Raw genomic sequence first — 21,015 nt, forward strand, 5'->3', positions numbered from 1 at the left:
AATTCAATGTTTACACGCAAATCACTAAAAAGTTTTTTGTGTGAAGCTGCTTTTCTTGTTTTTTCTTTGCTGACATGGCTTGGATGTGGTTTGAGATTTTGGAATCTTTATTTATATAATTCATTTCATTTGCAATAATTTCCAGTTGCATATTGCATAAAACCTGCACATCAATCTTTTTCTCCAAAATCACTTGAAATTGCAAAGCATTTTAATACAAAGGAAACTGTCACATTTACTCATTTAATTATTTTCACAAGTGTAGTATCTATTGTGTACATGATTGCATTTGCTTTAACTTCGCGTAGCAAAATAGCTTCTTTCTGGATATGCATCGTAGCATTTATATTTGGATTTGGAATTGATCAATCAATAACTGTTTTACTCAAATATAGTGTTGGGCGCCTCAGGCCAGATTTTCTTGAGCGTTGCAAAATTAATGTAACTGAATACAGAAACATGGTTTCAAAACAGATATCAGAATACGGGATAGAAACTACTGCTGATTATCCATGTACTGGAAAAGAAAAAGATATTCATGAAGGTCGATTATCATTTCCCAGTGGGCATTCATCGACTTCAGGATTTGCAGCGTGGTATTGCACTGTATTGTGTTTTATACGTTCGATGCTATATTGTAAGAAACTTAAAAATGAGAAAAGGAAAAGGGTTTACTATTCTTTTAAGTATTTTTTTTTTATTGTCTTTTATGTTTCAATCTTGAAAATTTGTAAGAATCAACCTCTGCTTGATCCTTCGAATCATATTCCTTCGTATTCAATAAATCAAGTGCTTGAAGAAGAGCAAGTTCATTCATCATCCGCTCCAATGACCACAGCTGTTGATGTTAGTGTTGGACAAAATGAATCTCAAAACACATATCATCAACCTCCTATCACAAAGAATGATTCTAATGTTATTTCTGTGGATGTTTCGTCAAATCCAGTGAATGCAGCAAAAGGTACAACTTTTGTATCCGTTGATGATACAACCCCGTCTTCAATAAACCAGAGTTACTCCTTCGATGCATATTCCTCATCTTCTTCTAATGGATCTTATGAAGAGTTAGATTTTGCTCCATTGATAACTCCGCTGTGTGTGTATGTGATTGGAACGCTGCTGTCGCTGATTCCGATTCTTTTGTCTCTCTGGATTGCTGCCTCTAGGGTTAGTGACCATTGGCACCATCCTTCGGATGCTATTTTTGGATGGATTCTTGGTCTTGTCAGTGGAGTGATGTGCTTTCCTTTGATATGGACAAAAGAAAAACAATTCGAGAAAGATTTTCTGATTCAGGAGACTTTGAAGATGAGGAGAGGAAAAAAAGAATGAACAAAAAATAAAATTGATAAATACAGATATATTAGAAGATATTCACATCATTAATATGTAACGTTTGTGTTATTTTTTTCTTTGGAATTTATTATGTTTCAAGTTAGTTTCTGTGAAAATAATTTGATGAAAGCATCGAATTGATATCCAAATTAAAGATTTTTATTAAAGGATTATGTATTGTTTCAATGTCTTTCGTTTTTTATCTGATGATTATTTTTTTATGACGTTATGTTGTTTTCGATATTACTCTTTTTTTGTAATCAACACAAACACCAAATTTTTTTGTATTTCCTTGAAATGGGGTCTTGATCAATCTCACTGGGAAAAGAATATGTTTGAAAAGCAATTATTATTCTTTAAAAGTTTCATGAATAAATTTTATGAATATTGTTATAATTTTATAACTGCTTATGGAAAGATAGATTTAAATATTTGTCTCAATGAAAGTGACATTGAAAACTTTGACATCAAAACTTTATCCTGTTGAAATTCAACCAACGGACAGTGTTTTAACATTAAAACAAAAAGTTGAAGCAGAGCATACATTTCCTGTTGCTTCTCAGAACTTAGTCTACAACGGGAGAGTGATGCAAGATTCTCAAACTTTGTCCGAATTGGGAATAGTTTGAAGCAATTTATTCTTATTTTTATTAGAATATTTTCTTTTAATACGATATTTATGAATAATTTTATTTTGTCCGATTGACGAATACAGAATGATGGATCTATGATCATTTTCTTTGTAAAAAAGGTTTGGTTTTTAATATTTTTGCTTTCAATTAGCATTACTTTCGCTTTAATTATTTATGCAGATTGCAGCCAAACCGTCTGCTCCCACATCACAACCCACAGCACCCCAGCCCAGTACAACAACAGAAACAGCTTCATCCTCTGCACCCTCATCTACTCCGTCTGCAGCTCAACCAGCTTCTCAACCATCTTCAGCACAACCAATATCAGCACAACCAACAGCAACACAATCTGCACCCACCACTTCTTCAGTAATTCCGGCTTCTAGTTCTCTTCAAAGTTCTGCTCCTTCAGCGTCAGCATCAGTTTCATCTGCTACACCTCAATCTGGAACTACAGGAACAACTCAACAAAGTGGAATTCCTGATGTTGATGATAATAAAATTGAAGAGCTTGTGTCAATGGGCTTTGACAGAGAAGAATCGCGCAGGGCGTTGAGAGCTGCTTTTGGAGAGGTTAGCGTGGCAGCTGAATATCTGATGAGTGGTATTCCTGAAGATTTGGCTGGAATAGCATCTGGAATGCCTCTTGCAGGTGGAATGGCAAGAGGATTAGGGCAAGCACCTCCAATGCCTCAGTTGGGAGCTCTTCCTGGATTAGGAGCGGGTGGCGCCGGAGGCTTCACCGCTCCTCCAAGTTCTGGTGTTGGAGCAGGAGTAGGAGCTGGAACTGGAACCACAGGCGGATCTGGAAGTGCTTTGGAGCAATTGAGGGCGTCTCCTCAGCTGCCACAACTTCAGGCGATGATTAGACAGAACCCTGCTGCTTTGTCCCAAGTAATTCAAATGCTGTCGCAGCAAAATCCGCAATTGGCTGTGGAGGCTCAGCAAGATCCCATCGGATTCACTGCAGTTCTGATGGGTGTGGAAAGGGGAATGCTGGAAATGATAATGGCGCAGGAAGCAGCCAGTGGGCAGCTTGGAGGAATGGGTGGCTTTGGCGGGATGGGTGGAATGGGCGGAATGGGTGGAGCAGGGGCTGGTGCTGGCGAAGGAATGCCTGGAGAAGGCATTAGATTGTTTGGAGACTCAGGTGCTGTTATGCATCGGACGTCAGAGGGAATTGCCGTGGCCATCTCACAAGAGGATAAAACAAGCATTGAACACATCAAAGAAGTGACTGGAGCTTCTGATCAGCAAGCACTTGAGGCATATTTTGCTTGTCAGAAGAGCGTTGAAGGAGCAATCAACTTTTTGTTTGACTCTTAAATGCGGAAATTTATCCAAATTTGGCAGATTTTTATGACTTTTTTCAAAATGTTATTTTTTTATTTTCTTTGATTTATCTTTTTGTTGCTCATTTTTTATCTTTCCCATTTTTAAAATGAAACATTTCAAATATAAAAATCAATTTCATAATTTGGAAAGGAAAAGAGATAGACGCATTATTTGATAAACTGTAAGTTGATTGATCTCTTTTATTTGTTTTTGAATATGTATTTTTTTTGTGTAATTGTTGTGGCAATACACTCTATATAAATCAAAACAATTATTTATTAATTTCTTTTAGAAAATATGAAGTTATATAATTAGAAGTTTTTATCAAAAATATGTTACAATGAGAATATTTGGTAAATTCTTATTGAAATCATGATAAATCTTCAAATTTTTTTGTTACAAAAAATATGTAGATAATTCCAAAAAATGAATAATTCCAAAAATATAAATAATAATTATTAATTTTAAAAAAAAAATTTTTTTTGAACGATTGATATCTTATTCAAAAAGTCTCTTTTGTTTGCAACTTGATTTTCATAAACAAATCATTTTTCAGTCACTTTTCTCACAAAAAAGCAATAAATATCACATGAATTCCAAGTATCAAAAATTAAAATAATCACGAATTAGATAATTATTTTCTATAGAAAGATTTTATTTTTTTGTTTTTTCACAAAAAGTGATTTCAATTCGTTTGTTTTTGTTTCAGTGTGATATAATCCAACACATGTGCATTTACCGTGTGTACAACATTTTTTTCCTTTTAAATCTTAATGGAATATATCGTGTCCAAATGATATTTACGTTTTAACTCAGCAATTTATATTTGTTTGGTTAATATTACGATTTGGAAAAATAGTCCTAACTGTATATAATCACATCTGGTTTAACACCACTTATTGTTATCAAATCTGTTTGTGAATATAAACAATGTCGCTCAACACACACAGAAAAAAATAAAAATCAATCCGTCAATCAATAAATATTGTGTGTATTTTTGCTCTTTAGTATTTTTTTTTACAAATACATTTTCTTCAACGACAAAAACAATTTTTATCAATTCTTAATATTAAATAGACTCAAATAAACACATTTTTAAGTTATTGATAAATGCAATTCACGAACAAAAAATCGATTCTTTTTGAAAAAATCTCCCAAAAAATTTATTGAATGAGATTTAACATTTTTGGACAAATGATTATAAGTGATGAAAAATAAATGGATAAATACAAAAAATGTTCAAGCAACCAAAAATGTGATAATTAGCCAATGAGATAATATTCGATGTGACAACATCAGGTAAGAACTGTTCGTCAAATTATTGAAAAATGAATGTTGCTAAATAGTAACTTCAAGAAAATATCACTTCTTCTTGAATTCTTGCAGTTTTTTTCAGCATATAATTATTTCACATTAAACAGATGGATTGGATATTTCTTCTCAAATAAAAAACTTTGTAGATAAACCACATTCCGAAAAAATATAAGATTTCAGAAATAATAAATTATATTTCGAGTTCAGAATGTTTATGAACGTTCGCTGAAAATTGATAATACCACTTCTTGATTATTTTGTCACAAACTCATCTCATTCATATTATTTTGAAACCATTATGAAGTATAATAAATTATGCAGAATATTGCTTTTGCCAATGAAAGACAACATTTCAATATTCAGAACACTTCATATTTTTATGACAACATTATTATTCTATCTGTGAACGAATTTCCATCTTATTTCTTAAACAAAAAATCATGAATCCAAATAAATGGTTAATTATTTTTTTGGTGAGAGTGGACTCAACCGACACCCTAAAATAAACATTCATAATCATTTTTCCAACATATTAAATGATAAATATTTTATAAATTCTAATTTTATTAAGAAAAATAACTATATTCAAATTAAAAAAATCATCTTCTTTCTTATCATTTATTTACAAAAATAACTGGATTTTCTAGGAAAACCCTAACTTTTTTTCCTTTTCTTAACCCTATCAATTAAGAATAGAAAACAATAAGTTAAAAAACACTCAAAAATCTATAATTCAGAGTTTGTTTAAGAAAAGAAATAACATTGACATAAATACAATGGGCGTGATAAAAATAGGTGTTGATTGATTCCACTTTTACCATTTTTTTCATGTCATTTTTGTGAAAATTTCATGTTAAAATGAATATTGCACATAATGCTTAAACTTCTGTTCCAACTCACCAAATTTCAAATGAATAGTAATAAATGGGTGATTATTTTTGAAATCATATTTATTCTTTCAAATTTTTCGAACCGAAAATTTCTTTTGAATGCCAACAAATGAACACTGAAAAGTGAACAGGCATATTCAAGATCTCTTTAATTTAATTTCTGATCATGCATTTGTATTTGAAACAGTTGTGATAATTATAGCATTTGAATACAAAATTTCTTCCCAAAGGCAAACAATCTTCTAAAAACCAACACCCCGAAAAAAGATATGATTTCAAAAATAATAACCCATATTTAAAATGAGAGATGAATAATCAAATTATAACAAATTGAATATCATTCCCCTCCTTGACAATTATTTTCTTATAAATATTTCCAATTGTTTTTCTTTATAAAATACAAATATTCATCACAATATAATCCATGTTTCAAACTAATCATTGCAAAACAAAAAGTGGAAGTGTAACATTAATTATGAATAGGTGTTGTTGTTTTCACAAGAGCATAATACCCAAGAATAATATACACATTTTCGAAAATTGGCCTATTATTCAATAAAATCATATCATAAACAAGATTATCATAATATATATAAGTTATATTTATCATCCAAATTGTTAAAAATCATTAATTATTCAAAGTGTTTCAAACAAAACACACCAAAATCTCGAATTTCGATAAAAACAGGAATCTAAAATTAAGAGTAATTCTCCACTAAGTTCCCTTCTCCTACGACCCCTGCAACCTGCGCGGTGATCCGGCAGACCCAGACGAAGACGAGAAGATCGACGAAGAAGAGCGAGGAGACCCGATTCTGCGGGAAGAAGGTGTTTCTGGCTTGCGCGAGGGAGAGAGCGGGCCAGACGAGGCAGACGAGGAGTCGGTGGAGATAACCAGCTTGCGGTGCACAGATGAGCCGGCAGACGTCGGTGACGTCGATCGGCCTGCAGAGCCCAGCCTTGAGCTCCCTGTGGACGACAGCAGCCTCCCCGTAGTGCCTGAGGGGGAAGAAGTTGCAGAGGACTGAGATGCAGAAGATGAAGGAGATGAGGAAGAGGATGATGAGGATGATGAGTTGGAGGATGGCATGTATGTGCCGTCCGCTCCTACAAGCGTGCCTCCACCCACCATACTGGCTGGACGCAGCGGCATCGAATGTCCGCCCATCCCACCGCTGTTGGCAACATTGTCTGAAGAATGGTCGCCAATGATTATTCCGCCTGATTTGGGGTCAATCTCTGGCTGCTCAGAGCCATAGAACAGCTTCGGGAACCGCGTTCCAGACGCTGAATGAGTCATCGCACGTGGCAGGTTGCACTGCTTGATCACCAGATGGATCTTCTTCTCGTTGCAGAGCAGGCACGCCCCGCTGTTCGAGTCGCGGTAGTTCGATGATGAGAACACAGTGAAGCACTTCCCGTTCAACGACAGCTGCATGCCATCAGCCTGGTCTTCGTGACCACGAAGCACCAGTGTCAATCCAGCATTCTTCAGGAATGAGTCAATTGCAGGCTGCCCAAACATCACAGAGTCTGGGCCACGCACACCGACACAGTAGCCAGATGGGTCGAGAATACGCTCAGGAGGTGCAGGATCAGCCCACAACAGGTCAGACAGCAGCGGGCACGACTCGTGGAAGCCCAGAGTGCCTGGCAGAGAGGGAGGGAAGGCGCGGATGGCGTCGATGCGGGACTCGTTGGACTGGTGGAAGAAGGCCTTTGAGGGAGAAGGTGCCAGTGTGGATGGGATGGAGGACAGGAGCTGTGCTGTGGATGGTGAGGCTCCCATGGCGAGTGCCTGCTGTTTGGACTCCAGCGCCATCTGTGCGGCGGTTGACTGGGAAGACGAAGATGCAGCAGTGGCAGCTGCCAATGATCCCATCAGTGCTCCCTTGTTGGAGCCCATTCCACCTGCGCCTCCTGCTTTTCCGCCCATTCCGTCGCCGAACAGATTGAAGTTGAAGTTCAGCATGGATCCTTGGCGCAGCATTGACTGTGCCTTTTGGATGTTCACAGTTTGTGGTGGACGGATGGCAGGAGAAGGTGGAGGAGGTGTGGGTGATGGAGGAAGGTTTGGACGAGGAATACCTGAATGGAAGAAGAAAGGGAAGGAAAAACAGAAGAAGACCAAGAAAGAAAATGATAATAAAAAATAAGAATCAATTATTTTTTGGTAATTTTGAATATTTTCTACTGCAATGAAGCAAAGGGTAAATATACCTCCATGAACGCAAAAGATTTCATGATCGATGATAGCAGCGAGAGGAAGACAATCGAATGCTCTGTTGATTGCCCAGAACACATCATCTCCACGAGACTTAAATGCATTTTGACCTTTCAAGTGAAAGAAATAAAAATAATGATAATATTTTTATTGTCAATAATTTCATGTCATTTGAATTTAAAGCAATTTGTTTTTAATAATGATAATTGAAGCAAGTTATTAACGAAATAATAATGAGAAAAATAATAATCAAAATAATAACAATATTAATTTTAAAAATAAAAGATTTCATACATTGCAATCTGAAGCAGCCCTGTCCATAAGTCTCAACCTGAGAGTTGACATATGACAGTTCGTGGTTACCACGAAGAAGGAACACTTTTGTCTTAAAAAAGAAATATATCACAAAACACAATTTAATCAATATAACAGTTAAAAGAATCATATAAACATATAAAATTTATTTCAAAGAAAAAATTCATCCAGAACAACATACCCGACTGCAGATTTTGTCAATAAACAATCTTGCCACAACTTCAATTGAATGGTCACCTCTATCCACGTAATCACCCAGAAACAGAAGTTTGTGGGGAAGCCAGCCCATTCGACCAGTTGGATTGAAACGAGAAAGGTAAAAGCGGAGATCTTTGTAGTTGCCGTGGATATCTCCAAACACATAAACTGGAGAGCGAATCTCCAATACTTTGTTTTCCATTGCAACCAATGATCTAACCTCTTCTGCCAGCTGAATGAAAAGGTCTGCAAATTGATAAAGTGGAGTTGTGTGAACGTATTTTCTTTCTTCAAATCTATTCAACAATGTTGCTATTTTTTGAACAACTGGAAAATCTAGTTCGGGCATAAGTCCAACTATAGAACGGTAATAACAAAAAATAACATTAAAATTTATGATAATCAAAAATATCTTTTAAGAAAAATATATAAACTTCACATACATTGCTCTTCATCATCAGACACATAACCATCCGATGCAAGATTTGCCATAGATGGAACAGACGAAGTGTCTTTGAAGATTGCAGCATGCTCATGAACAGTATAGTGTTCTCCATCACTTTGACCCTGGGTCGAATGAGCACCTTGCATTGCATTAGAAGCCTTGATTTGTTCAAGTTTTGTTTTTAAAAGCTGATTTTGTCTAGTAAGAAATGTATTTTTTTCTGACAGCTGTTTGCATTGTTTTTCTAATCGTTGAACAGATGCAATAGAAGATCTTAATTCTTCTTCTTCCTCTTTACCGTCCTCATCACTAAAAGTATAAACCTCTTGAATTTTTTAAAATAAATAAGCAATACTTACAAAGAAGATAATTTCCAAATATTTAAAAAACCTGAATGTCCTTTTGCTTTCATTGCGCTGATTTCTCCACGAAGCTGATTAACTTCCTTTTCTAAAGCATTGTATGATCGCTCCATTTGACCGTAGTATTTTTCAGTGGCATCTAATATATATGCACATATATAAATATATTGTCAATTGTAAATACACAGGGATTTAATCATTTCTATCTTCAAACCAATAATTCGTACAAGAACTTGTTGAACAGCTGGAGTAAGTTGAGATACGGTAAACTTTGTGTCAACTTTTTCTGTAAATTTAAAAATTCTATCCAGCGCTTCCATTTGAGCTGACATTTGCGACTCACAAATTCCACCAGATCAAAAAAAGCAAATGATGGTTATCTTAAAAGAAAACTATCAAGATAATACAAAATTTAGATTCATTTTAAACAACAATACTGACCATTTCATTATAATGCTTCGAAAATCATTTGACAATAATAGATATTATTTTTGAAAAATTAAAACTGTGTATTGTCAATTGTGGATATCAATAATAACGCTATATAACAACTGCTGTAAATGTTGCAAACCGAAATAAATATGCCAAAAAGTGTCCCACTATAATTACAATTCTATTACATTTATTTATTTGGTTTTTTCTGAATAGATATCCGTTGTAAATTGTTAATTTACGTTGAACAAACAAGATGTTCAATATTTTCGATAACACACACAACGAGACAGATGATATTGATTTGGATCAAGAAAATGATGATCCAATGTTAGCCGAAATATTTACGGTTCTTCCTGACATTGATAAAGAATTTGCAGTTAATTTGCTAAATGACAATAAGGATAAAGATAATCCTGTTGCAGAAGTCTTGGAATATATTTTTTCATTGGATTATGAATACCCAAAGAAAAGTATCATTCCTGTTCAAGCAAAACCCAAAGCTTCAAAAGAATCTGAACAAATAAAAATAATTGGACCCCAATTATCTGTTAGTACAAGAAATAAACCTCCAAAAATTATTGATTATAACGATTTTTCAAGTCCAGTTGGACCTCATTATCGTTATCAAGCTTTTTCATATTTATTAACATCTTTCCCAATGTACAACCGTTTTATTCACAGACAAATTATGAACTATTATAATAATCATCTCACGCCTTCCTGGAGACGGTTGTGGAAGCTGCACTGCTCGCTTGAAGACATGATTGAAAAAACTCAAACAATTATTTCTGATCAATCATCCATTTCCTCTTCGCTTCAAACGTCTACTGCATCTGCAGCAACGACTTCTTTAGAAGAACAAAATAGATTAAATCCAGCAACAATAGAAATGCCATCATCATCATCAACACCATCAACTGAAGGATGTCCAATAACACTTTCAGTTTTGAAACGAAATTACATTCAAATAAAAGGATCAAACACGACAGGTGAAAAAGAAGATGTCACGGGGCTCTTCGATGAAGATATTGCCAGGGATATTGCTGCGTTTCAAGATAATCTGAACATAGAACCTGAAGAAGAACTGCAGGATGCATCTGAAAATAATGATGAAGGGGAAGAAGAAAGCGAGGAAATTCGACGCGCAAAGCGGGAAAGTCGAATGCAACGACTCAAAAAGCAAAAAGCAGAAGACGAAGAGAAGTTTATCGATGAGCTGATGCACTTGAAGTTGCTGGAGAGCATGAAGACAGCCAAGAGAGAAGAGATGAAGCGACTGGAAAGAGAACGAAGGGAGATCTACGAAATAATGCAGAGCGAGCAAGAAGAGAAGCAGCGGGCAGAGCAAGCAAGCAAAGCAGCTGCCAAAGAAGCCTCCGCGCCCGAGGCCAACGATGCTGACAAGCACATCCAGCAAGCCAGCGAAGTGAAGGCAGCCACCGCTCCCAGCGAAGCACCAGCACGCTCCACAATCCCCGTCCCTCCACCGCTGCCGGCGACTCTCGAGAAGTTCCGCACGCAGTACAAGAACAACTACACAGGAGGGCTGGCGAGCTCTTCCTCGTCGCCTGCGACGCTGCCTCGCTTCTGGACGTGCCCCATCTGCCTCAACGAGGAGTGCGTGCCGAGCGAGAGGGTGTTCTGCCAGGCGGGGCACGCAGTGTGCAAGTGGTGTGTCAAGCAGCAGATGAAGACGGCGCTGAGCCGCGGGTACCCGACGTTCAGCTGCATGGTGAAGAAGGACTGCAACTGCGCGTACCAGGAGGCGCAGCTGGACAAGATGTTCAGTGTGACCTCGTCGACTCTGTTTTCGCGGTGGATGAAGAGCGTCTCGCTGGTCAACCTGCGGATGTCTGACATCCCCACGCTCAACTGCCCGTTCTGTGTGTATGCAGAGTCGTATGACAAGGACGCACCGATCCCTGATGTCTTCCAGTGCATGAACCCAGAGTGCGGGAGAAGGAGCTGCACACACTGCGGAAAGGCGGAACATCTCCCTGTTCCTTTGGAAGAAGCGGAAGGAAATGAGAAAGATGAGAGAAAACAGGACGATCCAGAAGGGCATAATGCAAGAAATGAACTGGCACAATCTCCGTCATCATCATCATCATCTTCTTCTACTTCCTCATCTTCATCTTCGCTGTCATCCTCATCTAAGCCCTCTCAGCCAACAATCTATGTGATCCGGATGTGCCAAGAATACGAGGACAAGCAGCGGAAGCTGGCAAAAGAGAAAGCAGAGAACGAGGAGAGGGACATTGGTGTGAAGCACCTGCACTTCATAGAGGCAGCGATCGACAATGCGCTGATCCACCTGTGTCCGCACTGCAAGAGCCGGATAATGAAAGACGGGGGCTGCAACACGATCCACTGTGTGTGCGGGCATTTCTCGTGCTACAAGTGCAGAAAGTCGATGGAGGAGCAGTACAACCCGTCGACGCACCACACGGTGTACTCGACGAAGTGTGTGCAGTACACAGACCAGGCAGCAGATGACGAGGAGGAGGTGAAGCAGGCGATAGCGCATGCGGAGGTGGAGTGGGCAGCGAGTCATCCGAAGTGGGTGAAGGCGGAGGAAGACGACAGGATGGTGCAGAAGCTGATGAGTGAGTATATTGCGAGAAGGGAGGTTGAGAGAAAGAAGCAGAGCTCTTAGAGGAGTTGGCTGGATGAAGAAATAAAGGATATGAGGAAGTGATGAATTTGAAAAGAAGAAGAAGAAAATAAATAAAACATTGTTAATGAAATGAAAAACAACTCATAAATTTGAATGAAAAAAAAGTTGAAACAAATTAAATAAAAGGTGATGAAAATATAAAAATTTCATTCTCAACAAATCAAAAGGTTAAGAAGTGAATCAAAATCACATGAAAAAAAAAACAAAGCAATGAAATATGCTCATTCAACAAGTTTGCCTTTTATTCATCTTCATTCATTTTCACATTTATCTCTCTCTCTCTCTCTCTCTCTCTTTTTTTTTTTTTTTTTAGACTAGTTTGTTTTTTTTATTTCATATGCTAATGACTCACTTCTCCTCCTTTATTTCTATGCTGAGTTCTCCAGCTAACTGGAAAGTTTGTTCTTTTTTAATTTTCCTTTCCTTTTCCTTTCCTTTTTCTTTTCTTTCCCTTTTCTTTTTGATGATCCTTACATAATTGCTCACCTTTCTTATTAGGAAATAAACCTGATTAGGTTGAATAATCTTTCCTGTTTTCATGAATCGAATACTTCATTTGCTTTTTTGCGACAACCAGATGCAACTTTATTTTTCTTTTGCATCAAACTCAATCTATCAATGGGATTTTTTACTTTTTTAAACCTTCAATTAATCTTATTTTTTTTTCACATTGCGTGACTTTTATTTGATTTTATCGATTCAAAAATTTCTTTTCTTTTCTTTCTTTTCTTTTTTTTCAGATTTATTTTGATTTTCTTTGAGCTTTTTTATATTGAATTTATTAAACGTCATTTTCATTTGGTTATATTTTCTTTTCTTTTTAATGATGAATTTTTTTGTATTTCTATTTCTGGATTATGTTTGTTTCTCTGTTTTTTTATATTTTGAATTCCTTCTTTAAAATTTTCGTCCAATTATGACAGTTTCTTGCTTGTCATTGATGGCTTCAACATAAATTTGAACATTACACATATTTTTTAAGCATTTCTTCAAAGCAGTTTTTCTGATGCAGTTCTTTTCAATGAATTGGCACACAAATCTTTTTTGGAATTTCCATCTGGTTGTCATTTTTGGCTTTTTTCTTTTAATCATCTCACAATTTTTTTAATGAAAGTTACATTATCAATATTCAAATTCCACTTAACAGAAATGTGATACGCAGCAAAAAATGAAGGGAAAAAAAGATTAAAAAATAAAAGATTCTGGAAAAATTTAGATAAATTGAAAGAAAAATTCACAACGAGGAAAAGAAAGAAGAAGAAAAAAAGATAATGAAAAGAAAAAAAGATCAGTTAAATTAAATTCAAAATATGTCTCTATTATAAATAAATATATATGAAAGAACTTCAGCCTCATGCACAAGAGCAAAGTCATGCAACGACTAAATGAAAAACAAAGTTTGACTATTTCTCTTTAAAATGAAGAAGAAGAAGAATTTAATCTCATTCAATCAAAACAGGTTCTTTTCATTTCAATCACGAATAACAATCTGATTCCAAACTAATAAACCAACAAAAAAATTGTGCAAAAATCAAATTGAATCACAGATCTCATTAACATGCTTCATGGTTGTGTAACATTTTCAAATTTCTTCATCCTTTCAAATGCTTTCTCTCTCTTTCTTTCCTTTTTGTTATCGAAAAATCAAACATTTAGGCTTTATCAATAAAAAAAAATCATCAAAGATAATTTCTCGATAAATACCTAACAATTTCGACTATTTACAATCACATCCATTCATCTCAACCGTCACATCATCACATCATCATTTCATTTCCTTTGCTGCTCTTTTTTTGCCCCCTTGAAATTGAGCACCATCAAAATAACCAAAAAAATGCTTGCCACAGCAAACGCAGCAGCCAGTGATACAGTCGCTGCGATAAGAGGAGTGTTATTCCCACTCACATTCATTCCACAAACCTCGTTGAACCAGTGCGAGTCATCTGGCTGATTCAGAAGATCTTTCCACGGAGATATAAAAGTCTGAAAATGGTGAAGAAAAAAAAAATATCCGGTTTTGAGAAAAAGAAAAAGAAAAATGAAAGATAAAAGAAAAGAAGAGAAAGATAAAAAAAGAATGAACTGATGAACTTTGCAAAAACGAGTATTGTTCACACTTCAAAAGGACAGAATTCCTCATTGCTTGGACAATGGTTCGGGACAAATGAAGTCAGATTCAGCCTTTTTGGATCATTGTCAATGTTGAAGTCAGTTCTAATTCTGACGAACACATTCGAAGCAGCCGACTTAGAAACAGAGCTATTTTCACGAGGATTATAAATATCTCTTTCTCTTTCTCTTTCTCTGTCTCTCCCTCTTTCTCTTTCATCTGCAGAGTCGCGATGATGTACCTGTTCTCTTTCATTATTAATGTGAAGCTCGAATGCAGCAATAGCACCATAAGACGGGTTTTGAGCCATCTCTAAGCCGAGGCAGCCAATCAGAAAGCGCAGAGAGGAGTCGTGGCAGGCAAAATGAGACAGAAGCATGTGGGAGTCTGGTGGATTTCGTGACTCAGACGAAATGACTTCTTTCATTTCCTTTATTAACTTTACAAACAATCAAACATAAAAACATACAATAGGCAAAAAACAAGACAAAAAACCAAAAAATAATAAAGTTAAAAGAAAATTAAACTCTTTCAAAAGAAATCATAATTAAATGAACCTTAGCCATAAAATATCCAGATGATGCTTCACAATAATTTCTATTACCAATTGGTGTGTAGAGGGAGGTTACTAATGATTATGTAAACAAGAGAAAGCAAAACACCATTCATTAGATGATAATGAAAAATACATTTTAACATAATTTCAGAGAGAGAGAGAAAAAAGCAGAACATAAAAATTTATCGTTGAAATAAATATCGCAAACATCCATTGTAAAGAGATGTAAATTCTCTTAAATCATCTTCAGTCATTCCTTTTGGAAGAGGCAAACTTTTATCACAAAATCGCAAACACATGTAATAATAAAAGAATTATAAAAGATAGTAATAAAAAACATCATCAAAAATACTTGTGGAATCGTTGATATCTAACAGCATCCACCAATTCTGCTATTTGGTATCCCTCTGCCTTCAATCCAGTTAACTTGAACAATTTTTCTATCGTCTCTTTGTTTTTTTTCATGAAATTTTCAAGGATGCTGGACTCCTGAATCTTGTAAATTTCATCTAACGCTCTTCGACTATCAAAAATAATTCCAAAACATGAAGGAATGATGCGCAAAATTAAAAAGATTTGCCAAGCTTCAACCATTTTAATCCGGCAAGCAGAAGATATTCATTATGTTCAAGTACGGAATGTATTGGAATTGGCTGCAAGCCATCATCAAAAATATATGTTCCATTTTCCTCTTTTGGTCCAGATGAATTTGTAAAAAGTCCATGAGCAAATGAAAGTTGAGAGATTTTCGCTCTATCCATATATGTTGCATAAAAATAATATTTCTTTGGCGAATATTCAAGAGGCCATTCATTTTGTTTGATATATTCAGTACGCACAAAATCACCTATTTTTTGAAGCTGCTTCATTCCGATTTCTGTCAATTCACCAAAGTTTGTGAGAGGTTCAACATCCTGAAAAAATAGAAATTGATAAACACAAAAAAATAAACATATGAATAAATAGCAATACTGGCAATTGTATCATAGGAGTTCTATCTCCTATTTTTTCAATGAAAAGAAGATTGGATTTTTTATTGAAGAAACAATAATTTGTTAATAAAACATAATTTTCAAGTTAAAACCATGCCGTTCAAGAAGCCAAACAGCAGCAAGTTTAGCATTTGAAGAAGCAATAAAATAAAGAATTAAAATTTGGATCATTCTGTTATTTTTAACAAGAAAATGAAAGGAAAAGAGTTTTGCAATTTTACCATAATGAATATATTTTGAAAATCTTTGAAGAGTCAATCCTTCATAAATCAACATAAAATTTTTTTAAAAATTATTAATTAATAAGCAAACTTCATCTTCGTTAAGAATAGAGAAAATCTGTGATTAAATGATTCATTCCAAGTGAAATACAACACAAGATATTGGAAAATTATGTTTTTCAGAGCAATGTGAATTTGTTTTGCAATTCTTACTGTGACATAAAGAGCATATAGAATTTTCCAAACTTTATTGAAATTGTGGAAAAAATTAATTTTGTTTATCGAATTATAAACTCTCAGACAATTTTTAAGAACTCAAACAAGAAAAAAAAAAAAAAAACTAAAAGAAAGAAAAAAATCCTCATTCAAACAAATTCATTTAAGAAATGCTAAAAAAGCAAAAAAATTGCTTCATAAAATTGAACCTGAACAATACAGAATATACTTTAATTTAATAAAAATTTAAAAATTGATTTACGAATGTTTGAATGTTCATTATAGAGAGATCTCCATCTGCAATATTCTAATAAAATGACGCTATATCAGGATAATAAAACCATTGAAATAAGATCTCATTGAAAATAAAAAAGCAATTTTCTTTTCTTAAAAAAAGAAAGCAAAGAAACATAAAACATTCATAAGCTTATGAAACAATCAAAGCAAGAAATTGGAATAAACCTCAGACATAATCAAATAGAATAATTATCATTTTACAACAATTTGGAAAGAAAATATTTTAAAACTCACAAAAAACTAACCCCATTACAATTATAAATAAAAATAAAACAACAAAATTCAGAAAAGAAATTAGAATATGAAAAAGATTCATGCAGATTACAATGAAATGATGTAAGACGTGGGTTTTGAAGACTTTGGAGTGTAATAATACGAAGGCTCGCCATCAAACAACTCAGGCTGCGTACCCAAATTCACTGATGGTATCCTTTTGATCGTGCCGCTGGCTTTCGATGTATCTGGCCGCACAGCCACTCCGCTTTCCCTTCCTCCTTCGCTCCACCCCATCCCACCACCGCCTGTTTGGTTGACTGCTCTCTCATACAGCAGCGGCTTGCTCATTTCAGGCTCTCCCTCAGAGCCGCGCTCTCCTCCCACATTATGCACTGCCCCAAACATTCCTTCTTCCCTCGCTTTTCCTTTCCCACCCCCAGACATCCTCCACGGCTCAGAATAGAACCCTTCGTCATCGTCCTTCAAATACGCCGTCTTCTTTTTGCCGGCGCTCCTTTTCTTATCTTTGCTCTTTGCCCTTGAGCCATTTTTCTCTCTTCCTGTTCGATCTCTCTCTGCATAGCTCACATTTCCCTTTCCTTTTTCAATGGGATGAGTCTGTCCGCTCATCTGCTTCTTCTCTTTCTTGGCGGATGTGGTGTGAACAGAAAGCATGAAGTATATCATCAGAAGAAGGACAGAAGGAACTATTTCAAATATTACATAGAAAACGAGGTAGAAAGAGTTGAATTCCCACCTACACATTAGAAAAAAGATAAAGATTGAATGCAATGTGATGAATAAAATTAAAAAAAAAATTCTTGTTTCCAGATTATAAAAGTGTTAATAAAAAATAGATATTTCATCATCTTTTCCAAAAAAATTTCAACTTCAACAACTGAAAGAAAAGTTATCACAAAGTTCATACACTGGCTTTCTTCCAGCTATAACAGCTTCTGAAAGATCTCCCATTTTTGTTTGAATAATATTAACATCAAGAACGTAGCAAAGCACATAGACTAGCCGAGCAAAAAAGATCGAGCACATTATAAATATCAATATCATTAAGGCTTTAATTCTGGATTGGAAAGGCATTAGTTGTCGAAGTCGAATGTAGATCTGAAGAAGCCTCACCCAATAAATAAGTATTGATATTACAATCGTTATGTAATTCACAATATCCACATATGCCATGATCTTGTCCTTTGTGTATGAGCTAGTATTTGAATTAAATACATTCAACTGATTGAAAAATATTCATGAAAAAGAAATATTCAGATTAAACAAACCGCAGTTAAAATACTTGTTGCAATGGATCCGCCAATAAGAAGCACAAAAATAACGATGAAAAGAATTGCAATCCAAGTTCTTGAAGATCGATTTTTTGTGAATGTTGAAAGAACGGCACTTCCAAGCCAAATTGCAAGGAATTGCCAACTGAGAAATATAAAATAGCGAGGCACTTGATCGCAAACAAGAAGATAACTGAAACGTTCGAAGGGAAATGGAACAAGAAGACATAATGTTCTTATCAATAAAAATATGGAAATAAGTCCAAGAAATGATTTTTTAATTCTGCTTTTCCCCCATTTGCTTTTCTTTATAACCTGAAGAGTTTCTTGAACAGACACTAAAAGGCACCCGAGATAACAAACAACTAAAATAATCAGAGGGAATCCATGCTCTCCATAAATTACTATAATTTTGATTAGAATAATAACAACATTAAATAAATTATAAACCTGGACAATTAATTGAAAGATCTTCTTGATTAAAGTCCATGAAATGGAGATTCTTTATTTTCTAAAAGATCAACCCAATATATATTTAATCGAATAATGAAAATTTTCTGAACCGGAAATACTTTTTGATAGCCGTTCTTTCTTATTGAAAATTACATAAAAAATATATAAGGGACAACGCGCGTGAAATTATACTGATTGAGAAATTTGTTTCAGCAAATTTATCTTTTCTTTCATAAATGATAAGAACATAACTCACTTTTTCTCATCTGACCGAAAAATATTTTAAAATCCAAAAACTGACTATGCACATAAAATTGTTAAAACAAAATTCAAGTTATTATCGAAATCAAAAACAATGTTTTTTTTCCGTGAAATTTCATTTTGAGCAAAATATTTTGATTTTTGAATATTGTTCAAATGGGACGAAATCTTTTGCTTTTTAAATTTTGTTCCACACAGTTCTTCAGAATATTTTTCTCGACTTTTTTATATTTCTATATTTAATATTGCACTGGAATGTCAGAATTATAATTATACGATAGCAGAAATAGTTTGGAACAAATCATTGATTTTTTCATAAATGCAAGAATACTGTCCCAAATAAACATTATTATATCTTTTTCGTTTCTCAATACTAAACCAATATATATTTTGAGTAGTGATATTTGACTCATAAAGATATGATATCAGGATAAGTTTAGCCAAATCTCGTATTTTCTTCTTCAAAGTTCAAAAATCCACACGATTTAATATTCTTTCCCAACATATTTAATTCGTTTATCACAAGAGTTTATCCACGTTTTCAAACATTTCACAACTTTTTTGCATCATATTTGTATTGTTCGAAATCAACACAAACATTCTCTAAATTGGATTATCCCATTTTATTATAATGGATTTCACTTGCATAAAAGCTTTTCGTTGTACTATTTGTGGAAATGAAGTTCCACAAGCAGAAGCTGATGAAACTTATGTGTGCCCTTACGACGGAGGAAACTACGATGTAATTTACGATTATGACAAGCTTCGCGAAGCGATTAAAAAAGATGGATTTGGAAAAGAAAAAGATGGAATGTGGAGATACCTTCCCCTTCTTCCAATCCAAAAAGGAGCGAGGCTTCCGCCAATTGTTGCAGGAGGAACTCCCCTTCATCACATACCACAGACTGCAACTGAAAAATTGCTTGGAGAGTCTGGATCAAAAATTGACTTTTATCTGAAAGACGAGGGAAGAAACCCTACAGGATCATTGAAAGACAGAGCAAGTTCTCTTGTTGCCGCAAAGGCCTTGCATGATAAAAAACCGCTTGTTGCAACAGCATCTACTGGAAATGCTGCAGCTGCATTATCTGGGATTTGCGCTTCATTGGGCTTACCGTGCATTATATTTGTACCTGCTGCTGCACCTCCAGCAAAGATTGCACAGCTGAGGAGTTTTGGAGCATATGTATTTCTTGTGGACGGTGTGTACGACGATGCTTTTGAGCTTTGCCAAGAATGTACTAAAAAATTCGGATGGTACTGCCGTAGCACTGGATATAATGCCTACACATCAGAAGGAAAGAAAACAGTTTCATTTGAGATATGTGAGCAATTAGCAGGCTATGTTTTAAGAGGGACTTCACCCGAGCATCCACTTGCAATGGGAATGTGTGCTGAAGCTGCAAGGTGCGTTGATATGGGCATTGTCGAGCTTGGAGGAGGAGCATTTTCAGCTCCAAATTGGATTGCCGTATCCATTGGCGATGGAAATATTATTAGCGGCACATGGGCAGGAATTAATGATCTGTATTCACTTGGGTTGATCAATCGCAAGCCCAAGCTTTTGGGTGTTCAAGCAGAAGGCAGCGATTATGTGTATCGAGCATTGAAAACAGCCAAGACACCAACAGAATGGGACAAATTGCCTGCTATTGATAGTACGACAGTCGCTGATAGCATTGAAGCCAACTTGCCGCGTGATCGTGTCAGAGCATGCAGAGCAATCATGGACAGTGGAGGGATTTGCCTGACAGTTACTGACGAAGAGATTCTCAAAGAAATTCCGACGACTGGACGTGAAACAGGTGTGTTTGTTGAGCCTGCATCTGCCTGCACGATTGCAGGGATTAAGAAAGCGCTGAGGCAGAAGCTTATTCCATTGTCAGATTCTCCGATATCGATGGTGGCCATTATGACAGGCACAGGACTGAAAGATATTGCAGCTGCGCAGAGAGCTGTGACAGCTTCGAAAGATGAAGCATCCTCATCTGCAGAAGGGCTGAAGATGGAAAGAGGAACAGCGATTAAGATTCCTATTAGTGTTAAGGCTGTTGAAGACGCTGTGAAAGGACTTCCATTTTAGTTTTTCAGATAAAAATATTTAAATTTTTAAATCGATATTTTTTTTTTTTTTGTTCTCTAAGATTTGTAAGTTTTATTTATCACTTCACTTAATTACAAAGCGGAGAATTTTATTTTCTGTTAAAAGAACTCATTTTTCCATACCCAACATTTGTCA

The 21,015-nt window shown here is 35.4% G+C and overlaps 7 protein-coding genes across 7 annotated transcripts; 4 read left to right on the forward strand and 3 right to left on the reverse strand.

Moving 5' to 3' along the window:
- Positions 1 to 6: 6 nt before the first annotated feature.
- On the forward strand, positions 7 to 1,622 carry MONOS_319 (phosphatidate phosphatase; the record flags this gene model as incomplete). The annotated part of the gene is made up of 3 exons (XM_067873172.1): positions 7 to 88; positions 146 to 669; positions 736 to 1,622. 3 exons carry the CDS (start codon positions 7 to 9, stop codon positions 1,330 to 1,332), a joined length of 1,203 nt encoding a protein of 400 aa, XP_067724363.1. The 3' UTR covers positions 1,333 to 1,622.
- Positions 1,623 to 1,650: 28 nt separating this feature from the next.
- Positions 1,651 to 3,612, forward strand: MONOS_318 (UV excision repair protein RAD23). Its single transcript, XM_067873161.1, has 4 exons — positions 1,651 to 1,668; positions 1,758 to 1,958; positions 2,051 to 2,086; positions 2,148 to 3,612. The coding sequence occupies exons 2-4, from the start codon at positions 1,776 to 1,778 to the stop codon at positions 3,291 to 3,293; spliced, it is 1,365 nt and encodes a 454-aa protein (XP_067724364.1). The 5' UTR covers positions 1,651 to 1,668; positions 1,758 to 1,775; the 3' UTR covers positions 3,294 to 3,612.
- A 2,303-nt stretch (positions 3,613 to 5,915) lies between these two features.
- MONOS_317 (putative serine threonine protein phosphatase) lies at positions 5,916 to 9,385 on the reverse strand. Its single transcript, XM_067873150.1, has 8 exons — positions 9,265 to 9,385; positions 9,079 to 9,189; positions 8,687 to 9,013; positions 8,227 to 8,600; positions 8,025 to 8,115; positions 7,727 to 7,840; positions 6,168 to 7,594; positions 5,916 to 6,051 (listed from the first exon to the last, which is right to left on the reverse strand). The coding sequence occupies exons 1-7, from the start codon at positions 9,380 to 9,382 to the stop codon at positions 6,237 to 6,239; spliced, it is 2,493 nt and encodes an 830-aa protein (XP_067724365.1). The 5' UTR covers positions 9,383 to 9,385; the 3' UTR covers positions 5,916 to 6,051; positions 6,168 to 6,236.
- Positions 9,386 to 9,738: 353 nt separating this feature from the next.
- On the forward strand, positions 9,739 to 13,149 carry MONOS_316 (uncharacterized protein; the record flags this gene model as incomplete). The annotated part of the gene is made up of 3 exons (XM_067873139.1): positions 9,739 to 12,394; positions 12,476 to 12,559; positions 12,661 to 13,149. One exon carries the CDS (start codon positions 9,739 to 9,741, stop codon positions 12,139 to 12,141), a length of 2,403 nt encoding a protein of 800 aa, XP_067724366.1. The 3' UTR covers positions 12,142 to 12,394; positions 12,476 to 12,559; positions 12,661 to 13,149.
- A 783-nt stretch (positions 13,150 to 13,932) lies between these two features.
- MONOS_315 (putative acid phosphatase) lies at positions 13,933 to 15,991 on the reverse strand (the record flags this gene model as incomplete). Its single annotated transcript, XM_067873129.1, has 8 exons — positions 13,933 to 14,145; positions 14,280 to 14,711; positions 14,830 to 14,900; positions 15,037 to 15,101; positions 15,181 to 15,351; positions 15,420 to 15,742; positions 15,801 to 15,829; positions 15,913 to 15,991. The coding sequence occupies 8 exons, from the start codon at positions 15,989 to 15,991 to the stop codon at positions 13,933 to 13,935; spliced, it is 1,383 nt and encodes a 460-aa protein (XP_067724367.1).
- Positions 15,992 to 16,272: 281 nt separating this feature from the next.
- MONOS_314 (uncharacterized protein) lies at positions 16,273 to 17,835 on the reverse strand (the record flags this gene model as incomplete). The annotated part of the gene is made up of 2 exons (XM_067873118.1): positions 16,273 to 17,527; positions 17,699 to 17,835. 2 exons carry the CDS (start codon positions 17,833 to 17,835, stop codon positions 16,876 to 16,878), a joined length of 789 nt encoding a protein of 262 aa, XP_067724368.1. The 3' UTR covers positions 16,273 to 16,875.
- A 1,566-nt stretch (positions 17,836 to 19,401) lies between these two features.
- On the forward strand, positions 19,402 to 21,006 carry MONOS_313 (putative threonine synthase). The gene has a single exon (XM_067873107.1). It carries the CDS (start codon positions 19,408 to 19,410, stop codon positions 20,857 to 20,859), a length of 1,452 nt encoding a protein of 483 aa, XP_067724369.1. The 5' UTR covers positions 19,402 to 19,407; the 3' UTR covers positions 20,860 to 21,006.
- The last annotated feature ends 9 nt before the right edge of the window (positions 21,007 to 21,015 follow it).

This window comes from Monocercomonoides exilis, assembly GCF_001643675.1.
Source record: "Monocercomonoides exilis strain PA203 chromosome Unknown scaffold33-1116896, whole genome shotgun sequence".
NCBI classification, from domain to species: domain Eukaryota; phylum Preaxostyla; order Oxymonadida; family Polymastigidae; genus Monocercomonoides; species Monocercomonoides exilis.

Excerpts from the sequence above, each read along its gene's own strand:
- MONOS_317 (XM_067873150.1), bottom strand. The coding sequence starts at position 9,382 with ATGTCAGCTCAAATGGAAGCGCTGGATAGAATTTTTAAATTTACAGAA. Across the intron at positions 8,601-8,686 it reads GTCTGATGATGAAGAGCAAT|TTGGACTTATGCCCGAACTA; the intron begins GTATGTGAAGTT and ends ACCGTTCTATAG. Across the intron at positions 8,116-8,226 it reads TTGACAAAATCTGCAGTCGG|ACAAAAGTGTTCCTTCTTCG; the intron begins GTATGTTGTTCT and ends TTCTTTTTTAAG.
- MONOS_318 (XM_067873161.1), top strand. The coding sequence starts at position 1,776 with ATGAAAGTGACATTGAAAACTTTGACATCAAAACTTTATCCTGTTGAA. Across the intron at positions 1,959-2,050 it reads CTTTGTCCGAATTGGGAATA|AATGATGGATCTATGATCAT; the intron begins GTTTGAAGCAAT and ends TGACGAATACAG. Across the intron at positions 2,087-2,147 it reads TCATTTTCTTTGTAAAAAAG|ATTGCAGCCAAACCGTCTGC; the intron begins GTTTGGTTTTTA and ends TTATTTATGCAG.
- MONOS_313 (XM_067873107.1), top strand. The coding sequence starts at position 19,408 with ATGGATTTCACTTGCATAAAAGCTTTTCGTTGTACTATTTGTGGAAAT.